The sequence below is a fragment of the Haliotis rufescens genome, unplaced genomic scaffold (genome assembly GCF_023055435.1).
Source record: "Haliotis rufescens isolate VD_foot unplaced genomic scaffold, xgHalRufe1.0.p SCAF_10, whole genome shotgun sequence".
Lineage (NCBI taxonomy): Eukaryota > Metazoa > Mollusca > Gastropoda > Lepetellida > Haliotidae > Haliotis > Haliotis rufescens.
The window spans coordinates 44,160,171-44,173,954 of NW_025963780.1; the positions used below are offsets into that span (position 1 = coordinate 44,160,171).

General features: G+C 40.3%; 1 protein-coding gene across 1 annotated transcript; it reads left to right on the plus strand.

The window, feature by feature from the left end:
- The first annotated feature begins 6,431 nt into the window (after window positions 1–6,431).
- LOC124120904 lies at window positions 6,432–10,360 on the plus strand. The gene is made up of 3 exons (XM_048386157.1): window positions 6,432–6,530; window positions 7,735–8,130; window positions 10,029–10,360. The coding sequence occupies exons 1-3, from the start codon at window positions 6,443–6,445 to the stop codon at window positions 10,358–10,360; spliced, it is 816 nt and encodes a 271-aa protein (XP_048242114.1). The 5' UTR covers window positions 6,432–6,442.
- The last annotated feature ends 3,424 nt before the right edge of the window (window positions 10,361–13,784 follow it).

The following is a 13,784-nucleotide window of genomic DNA, read 5'->3' on the forward strand; positions in this document are numbered from 1 at the left end:
GCCCATGGGCATGCCTACTTCTTGCCTAAATGTCTTACCCCCAAATTTTACGTAGATGTTATCAATGAGGACGTCCAGCATTTCACATATTGTTTTATCAGTAAACATCAGATGGCATTTGCTTTCATATTTCATAAAGTGTCCTGAACCTCTGAATATTGTTACGTAACTGTATCTGTGTTCACCACATTTTGTAACAAGAGCCCCATGGATTAAGGAATGAAGTTTTCCCTTAAGTGTGTCATGTTAGATAGTGGTATACAAAGTTGAAAAATCAAATGTTCTGAGATTGCAGAACGTCAAGCAAACCCTTTGAGTTTTTGAGAAACCACATGGTATAAATTCCACTTGTCTCAAATACTTTCTGTGAATATAAATTAAGCCCTTCCTTGTTTGTATTAAGGATTATGGTCAGTCTTTGAGGCAGGGATTTGGTGGTACATTTGCTGGACCCAGCCATATGTCTATCTTTTGTACGGACATCACGCACTGACTTTAAAACACGAACGAATAAAACAACCTTTCAGCGATTTCTTTGGCGAATACTGTGTTCAACGTTCAAGGTAGAGACTTAAATGCAACTGTCAGATCTTACTCTATTTTCATCACAGTCAGCAGACACTCATTCGGTGTTTACAATTATTAAATTATGAAAATCGTTCTGCCAAATCTTATATTGCTTGATATAGATTATTTATTCATTTTCTGAAAGTTTTACATGAAAAATAGCGAGCGAAAAGAGATTTCTTATGACAATGGAAATGTTTTTGTTTCTGTTATTTAGCAAATGTTGAATAGCACTAATATAAGAATAAGATCCAACGATTTCAAAACGTTTATGTCATTTGCATGAGATTTGATTATTGCGCAAAGCAGTGAAACTCATGTGTTATTACTAGGACATCTTCCCGAGGCAAGAGAGTTAACTGAATGTAACAGCCAAGTTTCCATCCTGCCTGGAATTTCTGGGTTCGGTCGTAGCGCCACCAGTGGCTATTACGAGTTATGTCCCTTCTACGTCCCTCCTTCTGACCAATCAGATTCCACTCTGATATCACTTGCATTTGCTTTAAACAAAATTGCACCGCCCTATCTAGACGGGAGGACGCCAAGGACCGCTTTGTGACAAGACCCGGAATGGCGAATGTTGTTAATTGAACAGCAAGGATAACTAACCCAGATTTTGTCGTCCTTCTTTGAAGGATCACGTTTTTGGTCATTACAGTGAATTGTATACTGAGAAACTTGGACAATCATATTGGTAACAGTATCCTATCAAGCGATCATACGTCCCTAAAATACAATTGTGTGTCTGGTAATCTATACATCTGCATACCATACCACTTTTGATCTAAGGTCGTACACAATAGCTTATTATTTGTTCTCTTTCTAGAAGCTAAATTCTATGTATTATCATCTTACTGCTGTACTTAATCATTGCATGGATTATTAAATTCAAAATTGAAATTTGTTCTTATGTATTACATGTAAATGAGACTAATCGTGATCAGTTAATAAACATATTCCTTTATATAAGTTGTTAAATCATCTTTTATGTACAGTACGTTGGTATAAATTATTATAAAGTGTCCTCTCATTGATGTTACATATACTCAATATGTATTAACTTTCTTGTACGTATATACACTCTTCAAAGAAAGAAATGCACAGGTAGATTTTGCGTAAATTTATTGTACCTAATAAAGTAGATAAATTTAATTTAATATCATAGATACAAATATAATATTTGGGAGCTCGATAGTCGACTGCTGTCGTTTTTCAAATGCATTGAAAACTGTTCATTGTCATGTTACGTAAGTCCACAAGGTTGCACTGAACTCAGTATCTCATGTGACTGCCCCGGGCAGCAATCACGGCTCTGCATCTCATCGGCACTGACTGGATAAGTGTATGAAATCTGTCCTGCGGAATTCTGCGCCATTCTGCTTGTAACGCGTTGGTCAGTTGTGGGAGTGTCTTCGGCGTGTTCATTTCGACGACGACAAACACGTTGTCTTCCATCTCGCCGGTGAAGAAGAAATCATTATTCGTTGCTAAACCACACTCGTCTCCAGTTTCTCGAATTCCAAGGCTGTAAGGTATGGGACCAACGCAAGCGTCGCTGTCGATGGATCTGTTGGAAAACAGGGACGCTAACTGGTCACCAGGGTTGGTCTCCAGCCTCGCGAAGATGGTTCCTGACACTGGTCCTGACACTGAAGATGGTCCGATATCCTCCTCAAATCAGGGATGCGTCCTGCAGTATTCGTAGCTGTTGCATTGCAGGGGTGGTAACTCTTGGTCGGCCGGTTCTCGGACTGTCTGCAGTGGAATTGAACGGTGTGTATCGGTCCCAAATGGTGAAAATGTTGCAGTGGTGGACGTTGAAGTGGCGTGCAACAGAAGACTGCGATTCCCTCTTTGAATACGTCCAATTGCGATGTTCCGATCGGCAGCGCTGGGTCTTGGCATTTTCGAACTTGAAAAATGTTGACAACTGAATGACAAATTATTGGCTTATGCTTGCCTTTCTATAGCCACTACCACGAGTTACGAATGCCAGAACTTGCACGTGCATTTTGCTTTACTGTTTTCCTCCATGACATTTTTTTAACAAGTGTGAAAACAATACCATTTGAGACATTAAATCGACAATGGCTGCGTTTTGACACACCGTGTGTCGAATATCAGGCCATCAACATTTTCCAACAACATATATCCAATTTATATACCGATGTTTTTGTGTAGTCAGGTTCAATGAACCACATACTACCTGTGCGTTTCTTTTTGTGAAGAGTATATACACATACATATATGATGTTTCACTTAGTGACCTCGTTCTACAGACAAAGACACTTCTGCGTTGAGTCCAACTCCTCCCTGTCTGATGAGAAACTCTACCTGTCCCACGAGGCTATACAGACGGGCATGTGTCGCCTATAGAACACCCTGCGATGCTTGGGCTGACGTTTGTGTCGTTGACACTTGAAGAGTCTGACTTCGCACAAACTGCACTTTTCAACGAAACAATATACTATTCAGCACAAAGTCTAATTATGTCCACACAGGTCTCATAATAATATTTCAACTATAGAAGCAGTTCGTCTTGTTGAAGGTTACACCGACTGTAATATTCTTGTATATAAACAGTTAAAGAGGTATATATTTATGCGCGCACACACACACACACACACACACACACACACACACACACACACACACACACACACACACACAGGCACACACACACACACACACACACAGGCACACACACAGGCACACACACAGGCACACACAGGCACACACACACACACAGGCACACACACACACACAGGCACACACACACACACACACACACACACACACACACACACACACACACACACACAGGCACACACACACACACAGGCACACACACACACACACACAGGCGCACACACACACACGCACACACAGGCACACACACACACACACACACACACACACACACACACACACACACACAGGCACACACACACACACACACACACACACACACACACACACACACACACATGGATGTACCCTAGGTACAATGGCATATTGAGAAGAAGACCAAAACCTCTTTGCTTTGCAGGACGGACTAATACACATGATGTTATAGACACAGGTAAGGTGAAGGATTGACACAGGTAAGGTGTAGGATTGACACACTGTGTTCCTGAATGATTCCATACAAATATTCCAATGATACGTAACACGAAAAAACCAACTTATACATGTACATGCCTGTCGGTGAAAAAATACTAATACTCGAGTTTGTTTCTGTAATTTCAAATATCTGGAATATTCAACAAAGATTGCAGGACACGAGTGTAGCAATGCCAAATTATGATTATTAAAACATATGTATTAGTGTTTTGAATAGACAAATATTACAAATATTACACATGACACAGTAATTTATCTGCTGATAAGATAACTGTTATCTGTGTAACACAATGCGTCTACGCTTATAACAAGGAAGTAATGACGTTCCTTGCATCGATTTGTTTGTTTCAGCTTTAAGATGTGAAGTTGGAAGAAGTTGGATAAGCAGGCTATAGAACCCTAGGTAGGACAGGTTGTTACATTAGGACACTGCAAAACAATGTCTAGTGAGTGAGTGAGTATGGTTTTACGCCGCTTTAAGCAATATTCCAGCAATATCACGGCGTGGGACACGAGAAATGGGCTTCACGCATTGTACCCATGTGGGGAATCGAACCCGGGTATTTGGCGTGACGAGCAAACGCTTTAACCACTTGGCTACCCCACCGCCCCAAAACAAAGATTACAACATGCCACGTGAACTACCAAGTGATGCAGGGTGTCGGTACTGACGTACGTTGGACATCTACATATCTTCAGATCACGTTAACTCTCAGATACACCTTCACAGGATTTCAAAAACAGGTCCCAAAAGGGAGCACGGGTGGCCCAGTCGTCTAAGGCGCCGCAAATCGCTGTGCAGAGTTGCGTCCCTTGGACACGACAGAAACCTATGATTGTGGGTTCGAATCCCGGTTCGCCCCGATTATGTTCCTAGGTTTGTCAGCTCCATACCCGTGCTCGTGGGTTTCACCGAAGTGGTAAACGTCTGAGACCTGCATCACTTCGGGCTTTCCTCCCATATTAAGCTGACACGCCGCGATATAACTGGAATACTGTTTAAAGCGGCGTTAAACCCAACTCACTCACTCACTCACTCACTCAGGTCCCAAAAGGGTGGTTTCCATTTGGTGAATTCCTGGCGGATAACATCAGATACTAAACTTATAAGGTTTGATTGATAAGTTCTGAGCTTCACAAAGAATGAATTGTATTATAGTGAAATATGTTTTTTTGTGGACATTGCATGATGCCACAGCGGTATATTCACAATTCAGCTTATTGTTGAGTCAGTAAAATTAGGAGGAGACTGATCTTTGGAAAATGGACACACTTGAGCAACGTGCAGTGGTCAAGTATTCTCAGAAAAAGGGTTTAACACCAAACGTTATCCATGAAGATGTGAGTACAACACTAGGGAAGGATGCCCCTTTCTATGCAAACGTAAAGAGGCTGACAGCAGAGTGTAAACGTGGTAGGGAGACCCTTGAAGACGATTCCTTCCTGGTAGGCCTGTCACATCAACAACACCAGAAATGACCCAGAGAATCCAGGATATGGTGATGACCGACCGGCGAATGGCTGAGCGTCATGCTGCTTGTTCAGTAGGCATTTCCCAGGAGAGAGAGACGCACGACATATCTTGTAATATTCTAGCTTTGTTTGAAGCCCATCCAGAAAGATTATTATGACGATTTGTAATTATGGACATGACCTAAGTTTACCACGTACAGTCCAAACAAGGATCAAAACAGTTGTAGTATTTGAGATCACCACCAAGGAAGGCAAATACTGTATCATCAGCTTGAAAGGTTTTTGGATGTCATCATTTTGGACCATCCTCCAAAAGCTCAGACTGCATACGAAGCATATTAATCCACATTGGAGGCAATTACAGAATGAAATTAAGAGGTGGAAAGCTGAGAAAGTATATGCTCTTCTATCAGGACTATTTGCTTGTCGAAAAACTGTCATTGCCATAGTCAGGGATGTCGATTTGATCTCCTTTAGCACTCACATTATTGTCCTGATCTGGTCCCGTGAGTTTGCCATCTGTTGCCAAACATGCCGAACGATGACGTCACAGCAGCGGTGGAGAACTCTTTTGGACAACCAACCGAACTTCTACGAAACTGGGATAAAACCCCTCCAACATCGCTGTTCGAAGAGGATTCTGGTGAAAAATAAATCATTTTAATATCTGTCTGTCAAGTCTTTGTGAGGCTCAGAACACCCCTCGTACCCAGGAAAGGTGGCTTCCATCCATCTGATTCCTTGTGGGTAGCATCAGATACATACTTACCTAAAAGGCACACGGGTATATGTATACGTCAGTGAACATTTTTGTTTTATGTAGACACAAGTTTTTGCTTCATGTTTTGTGATATGGTGTCATGACTGATTTTCAGTGGTCCATTCATATAAATTTCACAGATGTTTTGCCCTTTACTCCAAATGAAATGTGTTTTTTACATAGTTTTGTATATTTGTAACCCTTTGACTCATTTGCCTTTTTTCCAAGTGTTCATGTCTAATCTAGAACCGTGTCATATAATACTATGTTTTGAGATCCCGATATACGTTTTAAAACTCGTATTAGAAATAATTCCGGCTGCTTTTGAAAAAACTTAAATAGATGAGAGTATAAGTATTATACCCAATATACTTGTGTTTTCTACAGAACAGAGACAGTGCATCATGGAACTGTATAAAAAAAATAAAGAGGTGTCACTCTCTATGTTTGTGGGTGTTTATTTACTGTGTTAAACTGTCAAAATACCCTCTCCTATAGACCCTGATATCGAACATCTGAATGGGTGTTTCTCCAGACCTAGACCACACCAACATGTGGAGGAAGTGGCGAGGATCCCTCTTTCTGCTGACATGGATTACGCTTCAAGGTATCTTGTGATCTCGTTTATGATGGAATCATAGAGTCTTTTGAGCATGCATTGAGTGTTATAAATGTTGAGATGATGGGTCGAATTAGTTTATCAAACTGTTTTATTCATCACATTCATCCTCTGTAAGATGAGACCCTTATGTAAACCTAATGTAGATTGATCTTGTAGATAGAACACTGGATATTAAACATAGGAAGAGCCTAACAACCGCATGAAATATAAAAAGGCTTGCCCAGTTGGAGTTTCTTGGATATACATTTTTGGTAGGAAATGGCTGGCATTTGAAAATACAATGATACAATGCAATCGATGGTGAATAACATAGTTTGCAAAATGCATCTTCTACCTCCTTTATGGATGCCATTTACCTGTATAAGAATAAGAGATTTGGACAGGAGGAAACGCTTCACAAATATCTAGAGCTGTTGTAAATGTTGGTGGTAGTTTCTTGTGCAAGATTTTCAGAACTGGTAAATATGATGATGTTGAAACAGCTGTATGTTTATTTAACGGGTGATCTCTTCACGGGTAAGTAATAAAGAGCATGCTCGTTTATTCCAGGGTAAGGGACAGGGGTGACACCGTATCTTGAATCCCAAGATTATCATCCAAGGTCTTTCCACTGCAAAGTTTGATTTAGTTCTAAATGAGCAGTCACTGGTGCAATGAGTGTCACGGTATAGCAAATTACAAGTGAGAGAATGTTAAAGTCAGCAATATCTAATTGCAAGTAACATTTCTGTGAATGAATTATTCTACCGTACGGTAACGGTAAGTAACGAAAATTGCAACGAAAATACTCCGAATCCGATGAATGTACCACGTTTTTGTTTTCTCGATTGGGGTAAACATAATGTAAAACGATAATAATAAAAGGTATATGGTTTTGCAAACCTTGTCGTCAGAGTGTATGTGCAGTTTCTGCTCCAGACAGTGCCTTGACGATGGATGGATGTAGCAAACGTTATTCAGCTGTCTAGATCTCTTATTGTAGGTAACGACCCATTACCGTAAATGTCATTTTAATGAGCAGGCACTGAGTTGACAATGGATGTGCCAAACGATCCACTACCGTAAATACCAGTTTAAACTAGTCTTCAGTCACAATCTCTCTCTCGGCACGGTATGACTGAAATATTGTCAATGTGAGGTTAAGTTTTAATTCAGTCACACTTTAGTCTCAATCAATTTGCATTCACAGTTCTATGTCCAGCTGTCTCTGGCCTGAGACACAAGACTGCCTGTTACAACTTCACGCTGATAGTGGATCCTCCGTGTCCCACTACAGAGATGCTTCTTCCTACCATGTTTACACTCGGGGTGTCCTCTGATGTCACATGTCACAGTGAAATAAGTGGAACAAGCTTAAGACAGAAGGTAGTAGAGGAAATCAGACGTTGCTGTCAACAGAGTGAGAATGATGCAGTTACAGATTACTGCTTTCCTGCTATGAAGCACCAACTCAAGGATCACTACTACCTGGACTTTGTGAACACGTGCACGGCCGCCACAAAATGTATGCTGTCTACACCTCTTGGTAAAGTGCAGCACACTGATGGTAAAGACTATGTAACATTTACGTTTGAATGTGTGCACAGTGAGTAGTGTCCATTATAAATAAATGTTTCAGCTATGTATATATGTCATTGACCATAGACAGGAAGTAAGGAAACGCTAAGCCCAACGCCGACTGTGTTCAGATATAACGTGACAGGACTTCTTATGAGCTTTACGTGCATGTTATGAAAGCCCATATAGCATGTGATGTAGTTAGTCATTGGAACCCATTGTACATGTAAGTAGTGTTTGGTCGTTTGTTGTTTAACGCCGCACTCAGCAATATGTCAGTTATATCATGGCGGCCTGTAAATAATCGAGTCTGGAACAGACCGTGCAGTGATCGAATTTGTGATCAACGATCCACGCCGTCGGAGTAGATGACACACAGACAAACAGGTCACCGAGCCAGACAAGCCGCCTCTCCCGACCAGCTCAAGTTGCTGGGGACCTAATACTGACAGAGGCAAATCCCCCTCCTTGTCATGCAACCAGGCGAAAGTTATGTATGCTATTTGTTGCCAATTCTTTCATTGCTGCAAGTTCATAAACCATATTAAAACCTAACTGGTTATACATGCTACACGTCACTTACTACAGGGTAGACATGTTTGTGGACCGTCATAACGCAGAATGTTAATTTTCAACCTCAAACAACTACCACAAGTCTTTCAAAAAGTGGTGTATCCATTTCACGCAGATGGAGGCATGGTTATTTAAACTTTTAAGGCGCAATAAATGTAACCATGTAAAATATAAATACAGCAAGTTCGCCCAACGGTTTCAGCAAAGAAACGTTGGCCCAACGTTCGATTAACGTCCGATTAGAAACTTGTATTAATTTATGTTTAAACATAATTATTATAATATATTTTCGAATTCCACACATTTCCACATGTTAATGCTTTTAAACATTATATTTCATAATATCTTGAAACTCAGAGAAAGTCTAAGCAGATCTGTAAATATTTATTGACAACCCAATATTTCCTGACGAGTTCGTCGTACCTTGTTAACTGAACCCAAGTCATTGATATTTTGCCGCCCTATTATTATAGGGCCTTTATAATCCTTTCAATGATAAATAATCCAAGCTTCTGTCATCAGCAAACCCTGCAGTTATTAAAGGTGTATATATATATCTAAAAAGAAACATACCCAGATAGGCACCTTATTGTTCAGCGCACTTAACATATATCAGCGCGCTGTGTACATGTTTGTATATGAAGCACTATGGGCCATGTGGCCTCAAATGCAAATATGATAAACTTGTCATAAAACTTGTCAAACTTGCCACTTTGGTATTAACTAACTCCCCGCTGAAGTTAATACGTGCTAAATATTGACAAATAATTGAAGGCGACCATGTCATCAGTCTCTCTAAAAGAACAACAACGATCCTATCTCCACTGTTTGGTGATCGAAAAGTGAACTCGCGAGGTAACGGACATCAGTGAAGCTCCGGATTTTATTTGTTATCATTTACACGGAATGCTGAGAGTTTCAGCTAGCCTCTTTCTGAATTGTTCAGTTCCGATTGATGTATATTTTATTTCTGACTGTCACAAGAAAAAGCGATTTTTGTTTGGTACTTCGTGTTTTATTAGGTAGTCGTGTGCTCGCTCGCTGTCCACTCTATACTGCGTTGGTTGGTTGCTTTGTTGTTTTACGCCGCACTCAGCAATATTCCAGCTATATGACGGCAGTCTGTTTAAAGCTGCGTTAAACTCACTCACTCAGGCTTGAAAGGGATGAGGAAATTAGATTTATTATTCCATATATTACATTGTGTAAGAAACGTCATCCGTTCCTTATTATCTTTGATGTGTTTTTTTAAATCATGCGGACAATGGAAATTACTTTGGATACCCATTTACAAGGAATATTAGTACACGACGGTCAGAAGAATAACTTTAATGACTTGGCCATCCTTTTCAGAGGACACGGTGCTGCACATCCAACGTGACTCTACACTCACAGGACAGGAGGTGTACCTGTACAACGACCAACATGACGGGATGGCCCATGCTAACTGTCTAGCATACTCTCATGAGTGTGACTCCCATGTCATAATACAACTTGCTGCAGCCCGAGTTGTGTCTGCCGCCTGCAGTGTGAACTTCACTGATGGGGATGTGTCAACCATGGTGGACTGTAAGAACCCACCTGCATCAAGAAACTGTTCCAGCGCAATGTTTGAGAGCAAGTCCAACTATGTTAACATGTCAATATTCATGACAGTCGATCCTGGACGTCAAGAAAAAGAGTAAAGGTAAGAGGCAAATTATTGATAAACACCTTTACTGTTTATAAGATATGTGCTAAAAAGATTAAAATCTCATTTCCAATAAGTGTACACTGCTGTAAAAATGTTTCTTCTGACACTTATGCGTCAAATCCATAAATAATGATCACATCAGTGGCAAAATACTTGTTGGGTGTCATTATGAGTGAGGAATATATTTGGAAAATGAAGCTTTGTCCCCGTAAAGCTTGTATTCTGAATCCTCGAACACCATATATCAATATATAGGACAATTTTATGGTTTGTTAAAAGCTGTCAGATTATTCAGTTTTCTCAATGTTGTATTAAAGTCAGATGGATGAAAACAGGTCATGAGTTGGACTTGTATCACGTCTTCTTCCACTATGAATCTATGCCTGGAGACCGAATATCATTGAACTCGATCGAATGCTTAAGTATTGACGAAAACCACCATGAGCCTTTTTATCACAGGAAATAATACCCCTATCAATGACAGTTGGTGCGCACATACAAACGTACATCGTTACTGCACGAGGGCCTGAATATTATACATGATCTCAGGTATTGTCACAATGTCATTAACTCAAAACCTTTACTTGTAGCGGATACAGGTGAGAATGTTACCGTCGTCTGTGAAGCCAACATACCTTCAGATGTGTCACTGAACTGCCCAACGTCTGCATCAACTACTCCATCAACTACGTCAACGTTAACACCAACTACTTCAACGTCTGCATCAATAACTACATCAACTACTTCAACGTTAACACCAACTGCTTCAAACGCCTGCATCAACTACTACGTCAACTACTTCAACGTCTGCATCAACTACGTCAACGTCTGCATCAACTACTACGACATCAACTACCTCAACTACAAGTACTAATGTTGCTGCTACCACTGCTACTACAGAGACCTCCAATAATGCCTCCAGCAAACACACATTGTTAGCGGTAACATGTATGTTCCCCTTAGAATTCGAGGATCCGAATTTCGTGACCCTGAACAAGCCAATAAATCTTGGACATAAAACATGTGTCCATAAGTACGAACCTACGAAGTTGATATGCTCGATTAAATATTCCTGCCAGTTGTATTCAGAGTCAGAAACTGTTATTGTTTTTATCATTCATCTGATATTGCTTGACATTCAAGTAACATCACATGTGAATTGCGCTTGTTGTGAAAGGCGAGTGTTTATTTGTTTGAAATGTGTACGACTCATGAACACAGGTGAACACGTCAGGTGACTGGTTGTTTGCAAGCCACTGGTTCGGCAGTCTTACAATTCAAACAACAAAGCCAACAACTATACCAAACAACAACAATACCCCATTATCGTGTTGTTATATTGAGAGACCCGTGAAGATACGGGTTAGAATCGGTCTTCAGCGACCCATGCTTGCCGTCAAAGCGACTATGCTTGTCGTAAGAGGCTCGCTGACTTGGTTGATGCATGTCATCGTATCCCAATTGCGTGGATCGATGCTCATGATGTCAATCACTGGGTTGTCTGGTCCAGACTCAGTTATTTTCAGACCGCCGCCATATAGCTAGAATATTGCTGAATGCGGCGTTAAACAACAAACAAACATACAAATATATTGCAGGATAATGATATGGTGTTTTTTTGTCTTCTTGTTCAGGTGAGCCATGCAACACACTACCCATAGCACTAGGCGTATCCGTGGCTGTTCTGTTCGTTGGCTTTGTTTCAGGTTGGATAATGTCGAGGTAAATCCTATTATTACTTTTATTTGGTATCTCAGAAAATGTCAGTGTCCAACACAAAATAAATATGCATTGAATTATGTTTTATTCTGTGTATGAGCAACAACTTACAAACGTTAATCTTATATATATATTACGATTAATTTTGTTTCCCTACCTGACCAGCCTTGTGCTTACGATGTTGACTATACAGTAATCTACGGTTATAAAGAACACGCTTATAACTTTTTAGTCCCGACTACATGCTGTAGTTATGCTGTATATATGCTTATAACGAATTGCGGTTATAACCAACTAAAACTAGCAGTCCCTTTGAGTTCGTAATAACCGTAGTTTACTGTATAGCTATTGTGGAAACCTCTATTTCCCAGGTTTTTCTATCAACGCAAGACAAGGAAGAATGGTGCAGATGTTTACAACACGACCTCAGCTATGGAAGAAGAACATACGTACACTACAGTCCAACCTACCAGCACGGCAACATATGCCAACACCTCCTATGAATCATCTTACAATCAATAAAAAATGGGCATAATATTAAAAATAAATATTTCCTTTCCTTTTGGTGTGTATTTACATTTTCGAAGCACTAGGGTGTCGTTTAGTTGCTGATATTATTTTACAGTGTTGCAGAAGTAAATCAATTTCATTGAGTTACTCAGTGACTAAGACTGCTTTCGTTTTGTCAATATCCCAATCAAAAGTGGACTTCACACTTGGTTCCCGTATTCATGTAAATAACTGCAGAAGGTTTTAATGCTTCTTCTAATTACGTTGTAATGACGTCAGTATTGATATCGTTACTTTTTAAAATTAAATTACATGATATAAATTCCCTGAAACTTCATATAAAATCTATTTAGGACATGATTCTGGTTCTGTGCATAAACAGTCAAAATTGTTTGCAAACTCTGTACCAAGCTGTAGGACATTTGTTGTAGGATATTTCTTATTGGCAAATACTTTGCTTGTATATATTTTTGTAGATATGACAAGATCTCGTTAATTCCTAATGGAAAGGAAAGGAATTCACAGAAAGTTTATGACAGATGGAATGGTGCCGTCATTTTCAACAAAAACGAATGTTCTTCACCCCCCACAATTCTGATGTGTATCGTCGTTTATTGATTCATTCGATTAAAGTTGAAGACGAGATCAATGGCGCTGCATCTGACAGTGCCGTCCGTGAACAAACACACACCCACCCCATCCCCACCCACCCCAACAACCCCAACCCCAACCCCCACCCCCTCACTTCCCCAGCCCTTAGAAATATCTAAACGATGCACAAATAACTCTCACATGTCAAGTACTGGCCACAAAAACAAAGTATAGTAACATTCTACAGGTCTTCACAGCACTCCTTGTGTGCCGTAAAAGGCGACTATGCTTGTCGCAAGAGGCGACTAACGTTATCGGGTGGTCAAGCTCGCTGACTTGGTTGATGCATGTCATCGATCCCAGTTGCGTGGATCGATGCTCATGATATTAATCACAGGATTGTCTGGTCCAGACTCGATTATTTACAGAGTGCGGCGTTAAACAACAAACCAACCAAACCAACAACAAGGTCAGTGCCGTTCAGATACCCTTGACATGCAACTCACGTTAATAACGGCTTTCGATCTTCCTGCTGCAATTACGTGTCCTCACAAAAGTGTTATAAAATCGTCAGGAGTTTGATGTACACGTATAGT